Source organism: Pongo abelii, chromosome 6 (assembly GCF_028885655.2).
Source record: "Pongo abelii isolate AG06213 chromosome 6, NHGRI_mPonAbe1-v2.0_pri, whole genome shotgun sequence".
NCBI classification, from domain to species: domain Eukaryota; kingdom Metazoa; phylum Chordata; class Mammalia; order Primates; family Hominidae; genus Pongo; species Pongo abelii.
In genome coordinates this window covers 132,611,060-132,631,288 of record NC_071991.2, presented here as the reverse complement: position 1 = coordinate 132,631,288, position 20,229 = coordinate 132,611,060, and the positions used below count along the sequence as shown (strand labels likewise).

At 48.2% G+C, this 20,229-nt stretch overlaps 1 protein-coding gene across 2 annotated transcripts in view; it reads right to left on the bottom strand.

Annotated features, from left to right (window-relative positions):
• Window positions 1-20,229, bottom strand: part of STRA8 (stimulated by retinoic acid 8) — a 26,776-nt gene extending 6,547 nt beyond the window's left edge. The window contains exons 1-7 of one of the 2 annotated variants that reach the window (XM_002818472.2): window positions 20,105-20,229; window positions 11,420-11,617; window positions 9,347-9,422; window positions 8,794-8,878; window positions 6,861-6,887; window positions 5,484-5,769; window positions 250-323 (exon numbers count right to left, since the gene is read on the bottom strand). In XM_002818472.2, the coding sequence (XP_002818518.2) occupies window positions 250-323; window positions 5,484-5,769; window positions 6,861-6,887; window positions 8,794-8,878; window positions 9,347-9,422; window positions 11,420-11,617; window positions 20,105-20,191 (833 nt within the window). In that variant the 5' untranslated portion in view covers window positions 20,192-20,229. Of the gene's footprint in view, window positions 1-249; window positions 324-5,483; window positions 5,770-6,662; window positions 6,903-8,793; window positions 8,879-9,346; window positions 9,423-11,419; window positions 11,736-20,104 lie in introns of those variants that run through there. The other variant, XM_054559867.1, reaches the window with a different exon arrangement.

Here is a 20,229-nt window from a genome sequence, read left to right as displayed (position 1 = left end):
GTAGTTCTTTGTAGCAGTGTGAGAATGGACTAGTACAACACTCATCTAGGGACTGCAGAGGAGAGGCCCCTGAACACCCCAGCAGGGGTGTGCACGCACACACACACACACACACACACACCTCTCTGTCTCTCTCTCTCTCTGACTCACCACATTCACACATGCAAACTCACACATACACACCCGCACACACACAATCTCACATCCACCCACACAGGGGCACGTGCTATCTCACACCCTCTTCCTCACCTGGAGCTAGATGTACTTGGAACCTCACTTTTGTCCAAGAAGCTTGCCACATCAAAGGCATCCTCAAAAAGGATCTGAAAGAAAGCACAGCACTTCATGAGTGGGAAATAACTTGACAATTTCACGCTTGCTCTGGGCTGCTGGGGAGAGATGAGTGGAAAGGCTCTCTATTTACACCATACCCCAGGGGGCATGCATGTCAGAGCTGGGGCCCACACCCAGGGGCTCTGCTTGCTCTTCTTCCTAGGGGGTGAATGCTAAACTCTAGAGTGCCTAGGACAAACTGCCAACCCTGGAGGTGGCTGTGAGGGACAGGAAGAAATGGGGATTGTGATTCCTCTTGCTGAAGAAGGTGGGAGCTCAGGTGTGAGATGCAATTACCAGAGCCTCAGTTTACCACTGAGAAAAATCTCATCAAAACCTCCCAAGGTGGACAGATTATTGGAGCCCAGAGTCCCCAGTCTAGCAGTCTCATGCCAGGACAGCTGAATCCAGAGGGTCAGGAAGGCTCTGGGTTAGGCTGCAGGCAGGCCAACTCCCAGGCCTGCCCCTTGCTAGCCGTGTGACCTGGGACAAGTTACTTCATCTCACAAATCCTCCTCTATAAAACAGGAATCACATTAGTGTCTACTCATAGGGCTATTCCAAGAATTAAGTAAGATAATGTATGTGAAGTATCTAGTTACATTTGAACATTATCAACTTTATAACAGACATACCCGGCACATAATTGAACATTATCTGCTTTATAACAGACATACATGTTCATTGTGGAAATTTTGGAAAATAGAAGCAGATCAAGAAAATAAGAATTACTGAGAAACAATCCCACCCAGATATCCGTTGTTGACACATTGATCTAATTCTCTCCAGTCACTTCCCTAGGTCTATAATATATATTTCCAATTTGGAATCTTGCTATTTAGACAGTTTTTCATCCTGCTTCCCCCAATGTGTTAGAGAATATTAAATATGTTACAGAAACATGATTTACACTTACATGACTGCCAGATTTAGCAAATACAAATACGGGATGCCTAGTTACATTTTGAATTTCAGATAAAGAATGAATAATTTTTAGTATAAGAATGTTTTGAATCATGCATGGGACGTTTTTGTATTAAAAATTGAACTGGGCATGCTTTACTTTAACTGACATCCCCTTTGCACTGGCAGTCACGCCTAGGAGAGGAGAGGAAGTTCTCTGACCCTGAGGTGGCAGGTACTGGCAGGTTCCGCCAGGGTCTCTCCTCTCCTCTTCCCTTCCTGCAACACACAGCTCTTCCAAGAGGATTGGTGTCTGCCCTTTCTGTCTTCCTTCAATTGACTTCCTGGAACTGAATCCCTTGGGACTCTGGCCCCTCTCCTAGTTTTCCGGACATTTTCTGTTGTCCTTCTACTTGATATCTCTGTGGTCATTTCAAAGAGGATCTGGAAAGGGGCCACAGAAAGACCTGTGCTTCAGTGTCCATCAGCTCTGAAGCCTATCAGCTACATGTTGCTCCCTGGCAGGCCTGAAACAGGGACCCAGAACTGAAATTCCTGTCCTTAAGCAATCAGCCCACCAAAGTCGCAGGCCACACATTGTGCTCACCTGTGCAAATCCCCCTCACAAGCCAGCCTGAGAAGGGACCCCAGACCAGGCTCCGCAGCCTTTCCAGAGTGCCACCACACTCACAGGGAAGCTCATGTCTGAACTGAAATGGAGCAGTCCAGAGCCTTCTGAGCCCATCTGACCGTGCTGCTGGCCTCTAACACAACAGTTCTGCAGCAGAACCTCTCCAGGTGGACCAGGGGCTGCAGTGGTGTCACTGCTCAGCAGGATTAACTGTGGCTTTGTCCCTGCCTCGGGCATGGGAGTTCTCTGTTCTGCCTACCTTATCACCCAGCCCTGGCCTGGCCTAAACCTGGGCACAGCCGTGCAGGCAGAGCCCTGCTTCTGGCCACAGCTGAGGGAATCTGCTGCCAGCTTCCCTTAATACCTAAAAAACATCAGCCCATAGGCCTCCCTGAAAAACCCAGAAAAGCTGTTTCCATGATTTGGAGACATTAGATTCTGGTTGTTTTCTCTTTGGATGTGTTCTTCCTGAGGAAGTGTTCATGCTGGCACAGTCAAATTTGGCAGAATTGCTCAGGCATTTGGTAGATACTGTCATGCATCACTTACTGATGGGGATAAGTTCTGAGAAATGTGTCCTTAGGCAACTTTGTCATGTGAACATCACAGAGTGTACTTATGCAAACCTAGATGGCATATATACATATATTTATCTTTTCTTTTTTGAGACAGAGTTTTACTCTTGTCACCCAGGCTGGAGTGCAATGGCATGATCTCGGCTCACTGCAACCTCCGCCTCCCAGGTTCAAGCAATTCTCCTGCCTCAGCCTCCCGAGTAGCTGGGATTACAGGCACTCGCCACCACACCCAGCTAATTTTTGTATTTTTAGTAAAGATGGTGTTTCACCATTTTGGCCAAGCTGATCTCGAACTCCTGACCTCAGATGATCCACCCACCTTGGCCTCCCAAAGTGCTGGAATTACAGACTGGCGTCACCACGCCCAGCCCATATATTTATTTATATATACTTTCTCATATGGAAAACCAAAAATCCAAGTTCCATTACTGAATATCAATTATTTCCCCTACTTGATGTGCAATGCCAATATCGAGTGCCATCTATCAGGTTTCCACATATGCTCCATTATCATTTTATGTGACCACCATTGTATATGTGGTCTGTTGTTGCCCAAAACATCTTTATGTATCCCATGACTGTATTTTCCTTTTGTTTTCTTCGTGTGAGACTCCAGGGCTGGGCACTTTGGGGCTGTAAACACATCTGTTTGGCTGCCCTTTCATACAAGCCTTGGCTCTTTTTGAGCCATCATGGAACAAAAGGCATGTCTTCTCATGGTGGACCCAGCATCAGAGGAAAACCGGATCAGAAGCCACAGTCTGGTGGACCCATGTTTGGGGGTCGGGGAAAGGATCAAGCTGGTAGGCCATTGAACATCTGCACTGGGAGTTCCCTCCAATAGGACCCACTGCATCAGCCACGAGGGAAGCTTGTTAAAAATGCAATTCCTGAGGCCCCACCCTTAGAGGCTCTGATTCAGTGTGTCTGGGATAGCAGCCCAGCCCCTGAGTTTTTTTGTGGGTTTTTTTGGGTTTTTTTTGGTTTGTTTGTTTTTTTTTTTTTTTAGATAGAGTCTTGCTGTGTTGCCAGGCTGGAGTGCAGTGACACGATCATAGCTCACTGCAGCCTTGACCTCCTGGGCTCAAAGGATCCTCCTGCCTCAGCCTCCTGAGTGCCTGGGACTACAGGTGTACACCACCACACCTCTTTATTTTTTTTAGTTTTTAGTAGAGACGCAGTCTCACTGTGTTGCCCAGGCTGGTCTCAAACTCCTGGGCTCAAGCATTGCTCCCACCTTGCTCAGGCTCCCAAAGTGCTGGGATTACAGGCGTGAGCCACTGCGCCCGGCCAGGCACCTGACTTTTTAAAAAACTCCACAGGTGATTCAGTTGAGAAGCATCAGGGGAGATAATGGAGGGTTGACCATCAACAGGTGACCAAACGGCAGAGTAATGTGAAAAAATGTGTGATGAGAGAGACACAGTCACCGAAGCAGGAGCTGGGAGTTCCGGGCAAGTCACGCTGCTGGTTAGGCCTGCAAACTGGAAGGACAGGAATGGGTGACATCTCTGTCGTTCTCCCGGCTTGGGCCTGATAGCTGAGGACCTTCTAAAAAACGGAGGCATTCCAGGGCTGTAACTCCAGGGTCAGAGACAATCGGACGCTCTCTGGCCCTAAGGCTCCACAGAGAGACACTGGGAAACTAGCATGTCGTCTCCTCAAAGGCGCCCCGACTGAGGAGCATTTGGAAAGTCAGGACAAGGGGGCGGCCTGTATCAGGCGGAAGCCATGGATGCTAAATGTCCATGAAGCACAGGGCATGTTCAGAGTGCGAATCGGCTACCCCTGTGCTAGAGGAGCAAGCGCGGGCCGTGTGGTAGAGCAGTGTTCTGAGGCCGTCCTCATACTGGAAGAGCAGCTGTGGGCCCACTTTTATCTCCGTGCAGGGCGACCTCAAATGCTACCTGATGCTCTGCTTTGCAGACTATGGCCACGGCCATTCTGACTAGCGTTCTGAACGCTGAGAAATGTATTTACAGTAGCAGTTGTGGTAACCTCCCCTTCACAGAGCGATCCCAGCGCTCTTTGGGGTGGGAACTGACCGCCTTTCAAGAGCTGGACCTGATTGGTCCAAGTGTGATCCTCTCTCTGGCCAGTCATTGGCTCAGCAGGCTGGCAATTTGGCCAGTTCCAGCCAATGAGAGGGGAGGAGCGGTTCTGGAAACATTCTTCCTTAACTCTTAAGAAAGAGAGCTTTCATAGGAAATCTTTGTTTTACCTGATGCAGAGTAGGAAGAATGACAGTTCGATTGCTCTAGCTGCCATTCCATAGCCACAGGAGCCGGGGGAGGTGGGGAGGGCAGGGAAAGATAAGAAACTGAGCAGAGCCAAGGGAGGCCTGAATCCACGCGGACATGGTGAGCTCCTCCGCCTGCCTCGGACCTCCCCGGGTGTGAGGAGTGCATTTTTTCGTGGTTTAATAATCCAGGCCCTGGCAGCCCAGAGAATCCCAACTGAGACAACCTCCCAAGCCTTGTCTTCTGCCATCCCCAGAGAAAGGCCAGGAAACTAACCGCAGAAAAACAAATGCTGTTCCGTGTCCCCAAGGATTAGAAAATCAGAAACCGGCCGGGCGCTGTGGCTCACAACTGTAATCCCAGCACTTTGGGAGGCCGAGGCAGGCGGATCACGAGGTCAGGAGATCGAGACCATCCTGGCTAACACAGTGAAACCCCGTCTCTACTAAAAATACAAAAAAATTAGCCGGGCGTGGTGGCGGGCGCCTGTAGTCCCAGCTACTGGGGAGGCTGAGGCAGGCGAATGAGGTGAACTCGGGAGGCGGAGCTTGCAGTGAGCCGAGATCGTGCCACTGCACTCCCGCCTGGGCGACAGAGCGAGACTCCGTCTCAAGAACAAAACAAAACAAAACAGAACAAAACAAAACAAAACAAAACAAAAGAAAATCAGAAACCTACCTTGGGAGCCAGAAGGCAAACTGCACCTCCAACCTGCTAAATGCAAAGCCCTGGTGTCCCCGGGCGAGGGCGAGGGTGGTTCCTGTGCCCCATCCACGCCACCCCGGTGGGCCTGCTCACCTCCTCGGGAGTGGAGACCAGCGAGCAGCTCGCCCCCTGGCTGTCCACGCCGCTGTCCTTCACGCTGCCCTCGGCACAGGCCGGCTCTCGGCAGGCCTCCGCCAGGGTCGCAGGGCCGCGGTGCTTCTGCGCCCAGGCCTGCCGGAGGCTGGCCTTCCTCTCCTCAGAGAGGTTCTGCCACAGGTGGGAGATGGCCGCGGAGACGATGGGCAGCGCCGCCTCCTGCGGGGTAATGATCCCGCTGCCAGTCAGAAGGTCCATCGTCTGTTTGTAAAAGTTGAGATACCTGGAACAGAAGCGGCGCCGTCTCGCACCCCTAAAGCTCCTTCTCGAAGCGTCTCCTCGGGATTCGGTTCATGGCGTGGACCCCAGCACACAGGCCCGGCCACGGCGCCACGGCTCACCAGGGGCTGAGACTTCTCTGACTCTGCACGCCCCTGGCCCTTGAAGAGCAGCAGCCTTCTTGGGGGCCATGAAGGACATAGACCTGGGCTTTGGGGCCACTCCCCATGTTCTCCCAGTCCCTGCCCCATGAAGCCTTCTATGTTAGACAGAAGGAGATAAGAGGCGTAGCTGCCTTAGTTCTCATCCTAAGGGAATATTCTTGAAAATTCTGAGCCCATGAATGTGCTGGCATGATAGGACTCCAACTTTAACCTGCAGCCCGAAAGTCAGGCTCGGCTGTGGAGAGAGCCTCCTGCTATTGAACCAACTCCTCTGGAAGCCAACATGGCTGCTGAGGGGCTTTGAGTCTATGGAGGAGGCAGTGGCAAGGGACGTCTGAGCCAGCCATTCGGCATCTTTCCTACTATAAGAGCAGTGCGGACTTGTGGGGGTATGTGTTTTGGGGGAGAGAGGGGTTAGCCCTCATAATCACCATCAGCTGTGCCCCCCACAAGACACCCCAAATAAACACCCAGTCTGAGTAAAAACACTGTATGAGTGTATGTGCTATGCTAATGTAGCTTCGAGACTATTTCTCTAGCCTCTCTGCCAGTCGTGTCCCTGAGCCCCTCCCATATGAAAATCCTGGAGATTTCCTGATTCAGGGCCTAGTCTGAACCATGCGCTCCAGCTGGGGTACACAGCTGCAGCATACCCCAGCCGGAGCCTCTGTCCCCTTCCCCATGGGAGGGAGCTCCATGGGTGCACAAAGCCACCCCACCCAACTGTTCACACCGTTCAAATTCCATGAGGTCAGGCGACAAAGTGCCTGGGGAGTATAAGATCACTTTTTTCTCCTCTTCCTCCTCTTCCTCTTCCTCCTCCTCCTCTTCCTCCTCCTCCTCTTCTTCTTCTTCCTCCTCTTCTTCTTGATCTTCCTCTTCCTCATCTTCCTCCTCCTCAGCATCCTTCCTGACTGCCTCAATTGGGCACCAAGGGGAGGAACCATTCTGAGGAAAACTGTTTGAAAGAAGGCTGGGAAAGAAAACAGAAACAAGACAACTATAGATTAATATCCCTCATGAACATGGACAAGAAATTCTTAGCAACTTTAGCAAGTATACATGTATATGTATGTGTGTGTGTGTGTAGGTGTACACATCATGACCAAATGAGCTTTTTCCTAGGAATGCAAGAGAACTGGTTCAACATTTGAAAATCAATCAATGCAATTCAACATATCAACAGACTACAGAAGAAAAACCTCAATAGATGCAGAAAAAGCATCTGACAAAATCAGCATCCATGCATGATAAAAACTCTCAGCAAAGTAAGAATAAAAAGGAGCTTGTTAACCTGATAGAGGGTATCTCCAAAAAACCTACTGCTAACATCATGCTTAAAGGCAAAAGACAGTTTCCCCTCTCAATCAGGAATAAGATGAGACTGTCCACTCTTACTACTTCTATTCAAAATTGTTCTGGAGGTTCTAGCCAGTCCAGTAAGGAATGCAAAAAAAAGGAATATACATTGGAGCAGAAGAGACAAATCTGTTTTTATTTGCAGACAGTGTGATTATCTGTGTAGAAAAATCTCAAATAATCTACACACATGTCATTAGAACCAAGAAGGGAATTTAGCAAGGTTGCAGAAGACAATGTCAGAATATAAAAATGAATAATATTGCTACATAGTAGCAATGAACAGTTGGAAATTGAAATTTTAAAAAGCATCATTTACAATAGCATGAAAAAATGACATACTTAGGTTTAAACAAAAAGCTCAATCTATTAAAAACAGGTTAAATTGGACTCATCAAAATTTGCAAATTCTGCTCTTCAAAAGACACCTTGAAGAGAATGAAACAATAGGATATAATTTGGAAAAGTCAGGACCTGCACCCAGGATCTCTTTATACTTATAGGAATAATCCCCAAGGTACCATGTTGAGTCAAAAAAGCAAGCTCGGCTGGGTGCGGTAGCTCACACCTGTAATCCCAACACTTTGGGAGGCCAAGGCAGGTAGATACCTTGAGGTCAGGAGTTTGAGACCAGCTTAGGCAACATGGTGAAACCCCGTCTCTACTAAAAATACAAAAACTAGCCAGGCGTGGTGGCGGGCGCCTGTAATCCCAGCTACTCGGGAGCCTGAGGCAGGAGAAGCTCTTGAACCTGGCAGGCAAAGGTGGCAGTGAACTGAGATCATGCCACTGCACTCCAGCCTGGGTGACAGAGTGAGACTCCATCTCAAAAAACAAACCAAACCAAACCAAAAACAAAAACAAAAAACCATGAGATCATAAAAGTACCTTTCTCAAATCAGTTTCTCCTTCAAAGTATGAATGTGACATATTAATAATGTTCCCCTTTCAGCATTGGTGACACCTGGGTGTACCATGGTTCCTTTTCCTTGCTGAAGTTTAATTTAGCTTTTCTTAGGTTCCCAGGAGGCTTGGAATATAGACTGAGATTTGCATTTTCCTGATTGTCATATGTATCCTCCAAGAAAGCCATTAGTTGTGGCTTTAAAAAATACATATAGAAAAAGCTATAATATAATGTAAACACTATGGTCTCATTTCTCTAAAGAATAATGTGCAACATTTTTTAAAAACTTGATGGATTTTCTTGAAAATTAACATTGATTTTCTTTGAGTTCTGGGACAATATATATTTTCTGGCTTTTGTGTATTTTCTGCATCTTGTGTGATAAGCGTGCATCATTTTTATAATTGGGAAAACACTGATGCATGTTACTAGAATAAAAGAGAAAGGAATGATCTCCAGCATATGGCTGTTTTGAATGGGGAGCAGCAGCCCTGATGGTTCTGCAGGCTGGAATGGAAGGGTGAGTTGCCACCAGACAGTACTGATGGCTGTAAGGACACAGCAGGCCCCCAGCTTGCTGGGGTTTGTGGTGTCTTACCTGTCATTTCCAGAATACATGCTGGCATATTCTTTCTTGACCTCCTCTAAGCTGCTTGCATGCCCATCTTCCAGGTTGAAGGATGCTATTGGGGAGTTGAAGGCCAGGAACACAAAGAGAAAAGTCAGGCCTCTGTTGAGTCTCTCCCACCCTTCTGGCCCAGGTGGGCTGTGGGTGGGACCCTGAACCCTCCAGGGTCAGCATTAGGGAGACCAGGTCCAGTTTTTCCTTCTAGGTGTGAGGGGAGAGCCTTAGACAAGCAGCAGCCCACTTTTCCTCTGGCCTCTGAAGATGAGATCAGGTGCCTTCGGCAGCACTCCAGTAGGGAACTCATCAAAGTCTCATGGCCTGGTGACTCTGGCCAGTCTTGCTGGACTGCAGGCTCACTAAGGACAGGGACCCTCAACATTGGCCCAAGCACAGTTCCTGGCACACAGTAGGCCCTCAATAAATATTTGTTGATTCATTGTAACCCAACTTCTGTTTTCAATAGAAAAACAGAACCAGTTTTCTCCAGGGAGGGAGATGGGGTTGGCAAGTAGTGATCCATTACCTTTCAGCTTCAGCAAATTATCCAGGGTTTGCTCCAGTTCCGGAATGTGACTCTTTGCCTTATTCAGAACCTGCCACTGAGGATAGACAGAGACAATGCTGAAAGCCAGCCTCTCACTGCAGAGACTGGTTTTGTGGACCCAGGAATCCCTTTCCAGGGCTGAGGCCACACTCCCTCAGATGCAAAGTCGCATCCCTTAACCTTGTCAGTAAAAAGAATAGGAAGTTTGTTCTGATGCACAGAAGGCATGAAGTTTTGTTTGTAGCTTAGAAATGGGTTCTCACCGAAATGCCAAAGGATTTGGAAAGAGTTAAGCTTTGTTCAGCAAATTGCTAGTGCTGTAGAAAGGCAAATGACTACAGAGGCGGCTTGAAGGTGGAATAAGGAGTGATGGAAGAGGTGCATTCTGCATGAACGTCAACCCCAGGCTTGCACAAAGCAGAGCTAGACTTCAGCTCAGTTGTAACCTTGTGCAAAGGGCAAGTTAATATTAAATGTCCTATTCTCCCACTATTTTTGTTTGCTAACAGCATACACTCCAGATGATCTAAAAACTTATCAAATGCTGTCAACCTGAACTCTAAATTTCCCTCTTTCCCTTTTTCCCTCCCTCCCTCCCCTCCCTTCTGCTCCCCCCTCCCTCCCCCTTCCTTCCTTCCTTCCAACTTCCTTCCTTTTTTCCCCTCCCTCCCTCCTTCCTTCCTTCCTCCCTTCCTCCCTTCCAACTTCCTTCCTTTTTTCCCTCCCTCCTTTCCTTCCTTTCCTTCCTTCCTTTTTCTTTCCCTCCTCCTCTCTCTTCCTTCCTTCTTCCCTCCTTCCTTCCTGTATGTGACATTATTAAAGTCAAAATGGTAACAGCAAGATTATTCAAAAATGAGCAATGCTAAATGTTGTTTGTTGGGCTGACCACCTATATCTGTCAGGGGCTGCATGCATCCCTTGGGCATGTACAAGGGCAAAACTGTGTGCTAAGTCCCAGGGATACAGAGTACATAAGACAGTCCCCGCTCTCAGGGTGCTGACCTCTGACAGGGAAGACAAGCATGGAGACAACCCCTCATAACACAAGATAGAATTAAGTAGGTACTAACAAGGGGTAGAAGCAAAGGGCTGTGAAAATGTACAAGGAGGAGGGAATAGTCCAACTGGAGGGGTCCAGAAGATTCCATGGAGCAGGGCAGCTGAGCAGAGTGAGCCAAGCCCAGCTTTGAAGTGTGCACAGAATCCCAAAGGCAGAGCTAACTGCATAAGCAGAGACACAGAGGCCTGGCTCAGGGAACTGCTGCAGTGAGATGTGGCCAGAGTGTGGGGTGGGCATGGGGGGACCCAAAGCAGCTGGGGGCAGAGCAGCCTGGGATTTGACATTCTAGATTCCAAGGATTCTGGTGGGTGCCTAAAAAGGAGACTTGACGGGGGCTGGAGTAACAGTGCTCTGCCAGCCCAAAGAGAAGGTGAAGGGAACCGCAGCTGCATGACGATACAGTGGATTGCAAGCTCCCTGAGCACTCCTATGTGTTTTGCTCTCCCCAGTCCCAGAGCTCATGTTGATGCTGTTGGGTCAGCAAGGACTTGGAACCAGGGGCTGACTGATTTACAGCATCTTGGGCTTGTTCGTAGGGTGGAAAGATGATTCTCCACCTGCTGTGGTTTGAATGTTTGTGTCCCCCCAAAATTTAGTATGTTGAGACCCAATCCCCGATATGATAGTATTAAGAGGTGGGGTCTTTTGGAAGGTGATTAAGGTGATTGGTGCCCTTATAAAAGAGTCCCGGGGAACCTGTTTGTCTTTCCCCCGTGTGAGAACACAGCAAGACAGCCCTGTCTATGAACCAATGAGCATGCCCTCACCAGACACCCAATCTGATGGCACCTTTGTCTTGGACTTCACAGGCTTCAGAACCGGGAGCAATAAACTTCTGTTGTTTACAAATTACCCTGTCTAGGGCATTTGTCGCTACCCCAGCAGAAGTGGCAGCTCCACACCAGTCCTTGCCTTGCAGCACAGTCCCTCCACATGTGAAAACGTCTCCTTCCCCGTGGAAATGTCCCCTCTCCTCCTCCAGGTCCCCATACCTTTGAGGCTGTGAGATCAGACTGAGAGTACACTGTCTTCCTGAGGTTGTTGAAGAGTGCTGCCAGGGTGGCTCGGTGGCGGGCCTGGGACAGGCGTCTCCGGGCCACCCGATGCTCAAGCTCCTGCAGCTGTGCTGGCAGCTGGGGTGTCGTTCTGTCATGGGGATTGCTGTTTTCTTCAGGGGTTGCCATTATAAGCTGTAATGTAATAGTATGCTTTTTTTTGCCCTAGATAATAAAAATACAATATTAAAGGGAAAGGAAGGCAAATTGAGGCAGGCAGAAAGGAGGTACCCTTCCCAAGTAAAGGCCCCAAATTCACTCCCTCATGAATTCAGTTATTGGCAAGATTTACAGTGAGAGAAATTTGAGAAGTTTACAAAAGCCCTTTGAAAGTGATGTTGGTCAATTGCTAATTAAGAAAAACAGATGGAGATTATACAGGGTCAACACAAATTCTGTTTTTGAAATTCAACTCCTAAAACTGCAAACCACCCATATAGGACTTAAGAGTTGAGGGGCCCTGGAACTTACCTCGAAAGGTTCCAACACATTGCAGGTACTCACCAGACACTTGTTAATTTCAGGGGTTAATTTTACACGTGGCCAAAGAGAGCAGCTGTACCCTGAGATCTCAGGCTTTACTTTAGTGTGTTCAAAGCCGAACAGGTACTTGTCCCCACTGTGAAGTCTTTTCTACCTCAAGAATGCCCCCTCTTTGATGTGGATAGTAGTTACATAGGTGTATGCATATGAAAAAAAAAATCTCTCAAGGGGTACACTTTAGACTTGTGAATTTTTCTGTGATATACCTCAAGGAAAAAACTAAAAAAGAAAACAAGAAAATTCACTTTACCACCTGTGCAAGCAAGAAGTCACCCGACGACACAGAACTGAAAGAGAACTCATACTTTGCCTTATCTTGCCTCTAGTGGGTTCTGGAGATGATCACTGTGTCCTTTGTTACATCTGAGCTTACAAGCCAGAAGCCCTTCCCTAGGAGAGGCGATTCTGGGACTGACATGTAATTGTTTTAATAAGATACAGGGGCCAGGGCCTTTTACCTGAGCCACAGACCCTTCCATCAAGCCTCACCCCACCACTCAGAGATCTGCTCCCCACTAGCCTGCCTGCTCTTTGGACAGGGAGGCTGCGACTTCGTCACTTCTGTACCCTCAGTGCGTAACACAGAGCCTGGCCCCCATTAGGTCTCAGTACTGGAGTTTCTGGTGAATTACAGTGAGAGGTTTCTGCTAGGTCTACTCCCTGCTGAGCTCAGTCCTTACAGAGACAATGCATGACCTCCGCCAGGAGTTTGTTAATTTTGAGGTATGTTAGGGTCACCTGCAGAGGCTGTTGAAAATACACATGCCCAGGCCCTGCCTTGAAAATATCAGATCTGAACCCAGCGTGTAGCTCCCAGGGTGATTCTTATGCTTTCACACTTTGAGAGCCACTGCTAACTCTTGATTTGTGTGTCAAGCATCACCACAGCTGGCAGCAGCTGGAAACAGAATCTTCATTAAGGGATTATGGGGAAGGGAGATGGAAGACACCTTTCCCACTATGTTTTAGTATGGAAAATAGGCCAATGAGATGGTAAACCCAATCAGGCAGTGTGGGATGTTGAAACACTTTTTAGGTCAGAAAACAACTTCTCATCAATAATCTGGTCTTCCCCAGTGTATCAACTTTCCCTTGTTTTGCTTTTTGGAACAGGGCAGGGAGATGGGAACAGTGATGCTGTGGTTGCCCATGCTGGTCCCTGCATGTCTCTGTCACATCTGTTATCAGGAGTTACACTGTAGTATCTTCCAAGGGAAAACAGCACGAATCTGCAGAGGCCCCTCAAGCCCAGCTCCAGGGTTATGTTAGATTAAAGCCTATGCCTTCATGGTCTTCAATTTCCAGATACCAACTAATCTTTAATAGGAAGCAAAGTGAAATTGTGAAGATTTTGAACTGCCCAGGGAAAATGAGAACCTTTTGAACAGAAGAATGTAGGTTTTTTTTGTTTTTTGTTTTTACTTGTTTAAATCAAGGAGCAACAGATGTGTCTGGACACCAGGGGATTTAGGTTAACATACAGAGAAAGGGAAGCGGGTGGGAAGCACTGTTCTAGATGAACAGAGATATAAAAATAACAGAGTCCTCCCAGGACCTCAAGTTCTCTAACAGTCTCAGGATACTAACACCAAAGGCGTCTGGGCTTGTAGGGAATCTGGAGTTCTCCCAATGCCAGTGCTGGGTGTCCTCCCTTCTGCCCAAACATGCTCAGCCTGAAATTCCTGGATGGCTGTGTGGACAGTTTCAGCCCTGGACAAGAGTGCAGTCCTCTACCTCCCCCATAGGGGGCAGACTTCCCACCAGTCGCCTCTAGGGGTCGCCAGGGCTGCTCGCCCCTAGGGGTGGGGACAGCCCCAGAGCATGCTGGCCAAGCTGCCTGGAGCCGTGGCCTCCATCTTGCCTGCCCCCAGGGGCCCCCTGGTTAGGAGCTGGGGGAAATTTCCACGCCCGCCCCCCCCTTGGCCCAGGGAGGGGGCACACCGCAGGAAAGATGGGAGATGACCCTCCTACTCTGCTTTAAGGGCAGAATCAAGCCCTGGAGATGTTATTCTTAATTAGACCTTGAGCGATTTTCAGTGTCTTCCATCTAGATCCTGCCTCCTATTCACTACTAGGAACCACTGTGCTATGATCCGCACAAGGCATTCTTTCCAAGTTATTTCGATTGACTTGGAATGTTTTCCTTCTCTGTGGCCCTGACAGGGTCTTAGGTAGATCTTTGTTAGACAGAGCTCTTTTTGTTTTGTTTTGTTTTTTGTTTTGAGGTGGAGTCTCGCTCTGTTGCCTGGGTTGGAGTGCAGTGGCGTGATCTCAGCTCACTGCAACCTCTGCCTCCTGGGTTCAAGCGATTCTCCTGCCTCAGCCTCCTGAGTATCTGGGATTACAGGCGCCCGCCACCACGACTGGCTAATTTTTGTATTTTTAGTAGAGACGGGGTTTCACCATATTGGTCAGGCTGGTCTCGAACTCCTGACCTCCTGATCCGCCCGCCTCGGCCTCCCAAAGTGCAAGGTTTACAGGAGTGAGCCACCGCGCCCGGTGGACAGAGCTCTTTTTATCTAATAATACACTTGGGTCTGTCCCATCAGCACCTGTGATTTGTGTGAAGGGCTGGCTCGCCTGGAACAGGTGCCTCAGAAATTACTGCCTAGGATGGAGAGAGGAGGGCAGGACCCTCCGCCTTATTCCAAGATTAGCCGTTTGGCTAGGAAGGGGGAATGAAACATACTGTGAAAGGGGGAGCTAACTATTGTAAAAATGAGATCAAGAAGTGATCTGTTATTTAAAAACAAAACTCGGCTCTCCTAAAAGCCCTCTGCAGTTGCAAAGTATGTCAAAGAAACTGCTTCCAGCAGCGTAAGGAATCATAGCAGTGTAGAGAAAACAGTCTGGAACTCTCCTCCCTAGGGCCTGGAACTGCATTTTAATAGCCTTGAAAACTCAGAATCTTCCAATTGCCCCTTTGGTTTGCTCCCCTGCTCACCAGTCTTTATTCCATGACCCACTGCCCCTTCTTCCATCTATAATACCATCTCTCTCTGCCCCGTCTTCATTTTCTACGGATCTACAGCCAACTTGCCCTTCCCAGTTTAAGTCCCAATTCCTTTAATGAGCTTCCCAGTCCCAGGCCACACTGGTTTCTAACTCAATCATGTTCTGGCAACAAGTAAGAAAAATCTTTGATCGGCACCTGTGTGTCAAGCATCAGTTGTGTCCCTCCCAGGAGGTGGTACCATGCATAGACATAGATGATTAGCTTAAGCTTCCCTTTCTTGGCTGCCTCTCCCACACTAAAACCGCTAAGAATTCTATTGCCTGGACTACTAAGACAAAAATCTCCCAAGCGTGGGGATGGGCAGAGACATTGGGTTGAATGAGCTAAAGGAAAATAAAAATTAAGAGAAAAGCTTGGTGGGTGGAGGGGAAATAACATCTTAGTTCCACCCTAACCCAAAAGACCTCTCTGCATCCCATTGAGAAGCCTTCAAAAATCTCTTTCAAGGTGATGTTGGTCAATTACTAATTAAGAAAGGTAGTGAAGATGATATAGGGTGAAGAAGCTGGATATCCTATCCAGACTTGGAAAACTGGGCATGCTTGGAGAGGTGAATGTGAATGTTTGGGCATCTAAAATGAGCAAGAATTGAGGGAACTCAGTACAGAGATAGTAGTCTGAAGGAAGCTAATCTTAAGGATGATGCAGAGACACAGTCAAAGATAGGATGAGCTGGTAAAGGGAAAGGCAAGTTGGGTTATGGATTGGCTTGAGACCTGGGTCATAACCATATCTTCAGGCTAACCAACCTTGTGACCTTGTGATTTTGGATGAGGCAAGAAATCTCTCTAGTTCACACACATACACACACACACACACACACACACACATATATATATAAAGATAGGGTCTCACTATGTTGCCCGGGCTGGTTTTGAATGCCTGGGCTCAAGTGAACCTCCCGCGTCAGCCTCCTAAAGTGTTGGCATTACAAACATGAGCTACCACCTCTGGCCTCTAGTTCTTAAGGTTTTTTTTTTCCCTATTTCTTTTGAGATAGGGTCTCGCTCCATTGCCCAGGCTGGAGGGCAGTGGCAAGCTCATGGCTCATTGCAGCCTCGAACTCCTAGGCTCAAGTAATCCTTCCACCTCATCCTCCTGAGTAGCTGGGACTACAGACGTGCACCACTGGGCCTGGCTAAATTTTTCTGTAGAGACGGGGTCTCACTATGTTGCCCGGGTTGGTCTTGAACTCTGGGGCTCAAGTGATCCTCCTATCTTGGCCTCCCAAAGTGCTGGGATTACAGGCATGAGCCACCATGTCTGGCCTTAATTTCTTTAAAGGAGGTAAAAATTCTTTAACTAGATTATAGTCTGAATGTTTTCATTTTTAAAAGGTCATGATCAGCTGGGCGCGGTGGCTCACATCTGTAATCCCAGCACGTTGTGGGGCCGAGGCGGGAGAATCACCCGAGGTAAGGAGTTCAAGACCAGCCTGGCCAACATGGTGAAACCCCGTCTCTTACTAAAAATAGAAAAATTAGCTGGCGTGGTGGCAAGCGCCTGAAATCTCAGTTACTCAGGAAGCTGAGGCAGGAAAATCACTTGAACCCAGGAGGTGGAGGTTGCAGTGAGCTGAGATCATGCCACTGTACTCCAACCTGGGCGACAAGAGTGAAACTCTGTCATAAAAAAAAAAAAAAAAAGTCATGCTCATGATTCTATGAATATCTGGGGCAATAAAAAAAAATAAGCCACTCATAACCAATAGAAGTGGGGTATGGATCACAGAGCAGTATGAGAAGCTTCATCTTAAGGAATTTTGGAGACTTCCTTATGTTTATGAACAAATGTTTACTGAACACTTTCTCTGTGCAAAGCCCATTTATTCTGCAGGAAACTGGAGCCCAAAATAATACTAGGCCTTTCAGAATGGCCATAGCTCTAACATATTTTCCCCTTTAAAAAACTTATTGCTGCCCAGGCATGGTGGCTCTTGCCTGTAATCCTAGCACTTTGGGAGGCTGCGGCAGGAGGATCACTTGAGCTCAGGAGTTTGAGACCAACCTGGGCAATGTGGCCAAACCCCATTTCTACAAAAAATACAAAAATTATCCGGGCATCATGTGCCTGTAGTCCCAGCCACCCAGGAGGCTGAGTTGGGAGGATCACTTGAGAAGGATCACCTGGGAAGCAGAGGTTGCAGTGAGCTGAGATTGTGCTACTGCACTCCAGCCTGGGTGACAGAGTGAGATTCTGTCTAAAAGAAAACAAGTGAACAAACAAAACCAAAACTTATTGCTGTGTTCAACCTTGTTCATGAGATCAGCTTGCCAAACATAACCTTTCAGTCTAACAAAGTTAGAAGGCAGCTTCATTGATACCTTCTTCTAAAAGGGCATTTTGTGAGGATTAACACTGTCACATGACATATTTTTATTAATTGTCATCTATAAAGCAGTGCATATTTTCGTTGCCACATATTTTCCTATTAAAACCTATTTAATATCCACTCAGAGCTGACATTTAAAAAACTCCCTAGACTAAGCTTTAAAAAAATGCCCTCACCTTCTCCAAGTTTCAGAGAAATGTTCATTTTTAAGCGTCAGTCCACAAAATATTTGAGCGTGATCCATTCTCATTAGCAAGCCCCAGACAATACAATACACTGGATAATGTACTACAACGCACAGACAGCTTCCTTTGATTTTCTATCTATATCAAATTATGTAAAAATAATCCAGAATTGGCTGGGTGCGGTGGCTCATGCCTGTAATCCCACACTTTGGGAAACCGAGGTGGACGGATCACCTGAGGTCAGGAGTTCGAGACCAGCCCGGCCAACACGGTGAAACCCCTGTCTCTACTAGAAATACAAAAAATTAGCCAGGCGTGGTGGCCCACACCTATAGTTCCAGCCACTCGGGAGGCTGAGGAGGAGAATTCCTTGAACCCGGGAGGCGGAGGTTGCAGGGAGCTGAGATCGCGCCATTGCACTCCAGCCTGGGTGACAAGAGCGAAACTCTGCCTCAAAATGATAATAATAATAATCATCATCATCATCCAGAATCACTCTCAAAAATGTAGGTAGCCACGATGACGGATACAAAAGGCTCCTGTGAACCCCGCGCTAAAAGTTCACCTGTTTGGCTCCACTGCACTGAATTCTTTCACGTCTACACAAACACTTACATGCCCAAGGGCACCTTTCTGGAGAGGAGCGTTCAAAGGATACTTACTCGCCGACGGTGCACGCGACGTCCCCACTCCCGGGACAGCAGTCACCCGGCTTCGTGCGCCGGAGTGGGGATCGCGGCTCCTGTCTGGGTCAGAAAACAGACCTGGCACCTCGTTACAGGGGTGGGGACCAATCGCGGCCCTGTCCTCGGCCGCCACAGCCAATGGGGATGCGCGGTGACGGTCCAATGGGCGTGTGGGCAGTGGAAGAAACAGTGTTACAAGTTGTCCGAAGGCGACAGAAAAGGGAGGAGAGCGAAGAGGGAGGGGCGGGGCTGACTCACCTCGCAGGGTCGCGAGGGGTCAGGGAGGGGACCCTCGTTTCAGTAATCAGCTCGGGGGCTCCACACAGCTTTCATGTGTCCTCAGAGGACTAAGTAGATGCCCTCCAGCTGGTTCCACTCACCTGGCACTGAGCCCCAGTTTTCTCATCTCTCAAATGGGGCAATGCCACCAGCTTAGAGGGTTGTCCTGAGGGTTAGGGAAAACCCCTTAGATAAAGGAATCAAAATACCAGGCTCGCTGTCTCAAGGGAAAACATGAGAAAACGGCATGAAGGAAATAAACGCATAAAAGGGAGAGAGGGGAATAGCATTTTAAATAAGGCAGGAAGAAATAGAGGATGGGGGAGAAAACGGGGTGCAGAGAAGGGACCTTTAATAGCTTGGATTAAAATATCAAGAATAAGAGAGAAAAGGGGTTCACTCTGGGTAGTAGGAAGTAGGTATTCTTTCAGTTTGGAAAAAAAAATTCATTTTTCCTCCCCAAATATAGATGTACTCTCGTTTAGGCTTCTTTTTGCTTGTATGCTTATATCCTGAAATATTTCATGATGCTCATGATACCACTATATCTGGTTGACACTGGTGGGGGTGCCAGCGAGGCCCAGCACATTTGGTAGCAGATGCAGGACCAAGCCCCTCGAAGTGCCCGGCTCAGGGCCGGTGCACAGTGCAAGAAGCATGGCTCCGCCCAGGCGCCCCCTTGCTGCCATCTGATGGGTGAGCTCCTTCACTCCTGAGGCAGGGGTGAAACAGGGGTCACAGGCTTAGCAGTCGTAGCAGGGGATTCTGGATTAGACTCTACCTCGCAGGGACTGAGAGGACTATCAATGAGTCCCTACGGAAAGCACGCAGTAGGGTACCTGGCAGGCTTAGACACTCATGAAGTTTGACATCAGTGAGATGATGTCCCACATATAAAGAAACCGTCACATAAAAACAGAAAAACCTTCCAGTAAGGGTCAATTCTCATTCTCCCCTTCTAGCTTTTTTTTTTTTTTTTTTTTTTTTTTTTTTTCTGAGACAGGTTCTCGTTCTGTCGCCCAGGTTGGAGTGCACTGCAGCCTCGAATTCCTGGGCTCAAGCAATTCTCCTGCCTCAGCCTCCTGAGTAGCTGGGACTGCAGCCCTGCACCACCACACCATGCTAATTTTTAATTTTTTTGTAGAGACAGGCCTTTCTAGGAAAATTTAAAATGTTCATTTCACTCCAAAATTCTGCTTGGGTCGCTGCCCCACTTCTGGCTCTCATGCAGCCCTTGACCTAGGGTCGCTCAGGGCTTTAAGGAGCTTGTCACCACTCCACTCCACCCCAACTCCCTGACTTTTCTCTCCCGGGCTTGCTCACACCTCCCCCCACCAACCTCCCACCACCAGCCCTACCTGCAGTGTTGCTGGGGACCTAGGATTTTGTGAAGCTCTGTCTTGGGGAGCCTTATCCTTGCACGAAGATGACACAGAGTGGTTTGGAAACTGACCTCTGACCTGCCGCAATCTTTCATGTAGTCACCCCACCTCCTGCCCCAACCACTGCCACACGCACAAGCAGATGTGCACCCAGAAAAAATGTAGTCCTGGGGGGAAAGTTACTAAGAAGCTTACTCACCTGCCATAGCCTGATTTCTTGATTGAAAATGAGGATCTTGTCCATGTCAATCTTCCCCATAGCTGCAAGGCAGAAGGCTCTGCCCATGAACACTGGGGGCCTCCTGGTGGCCTCTCACTAGCTCT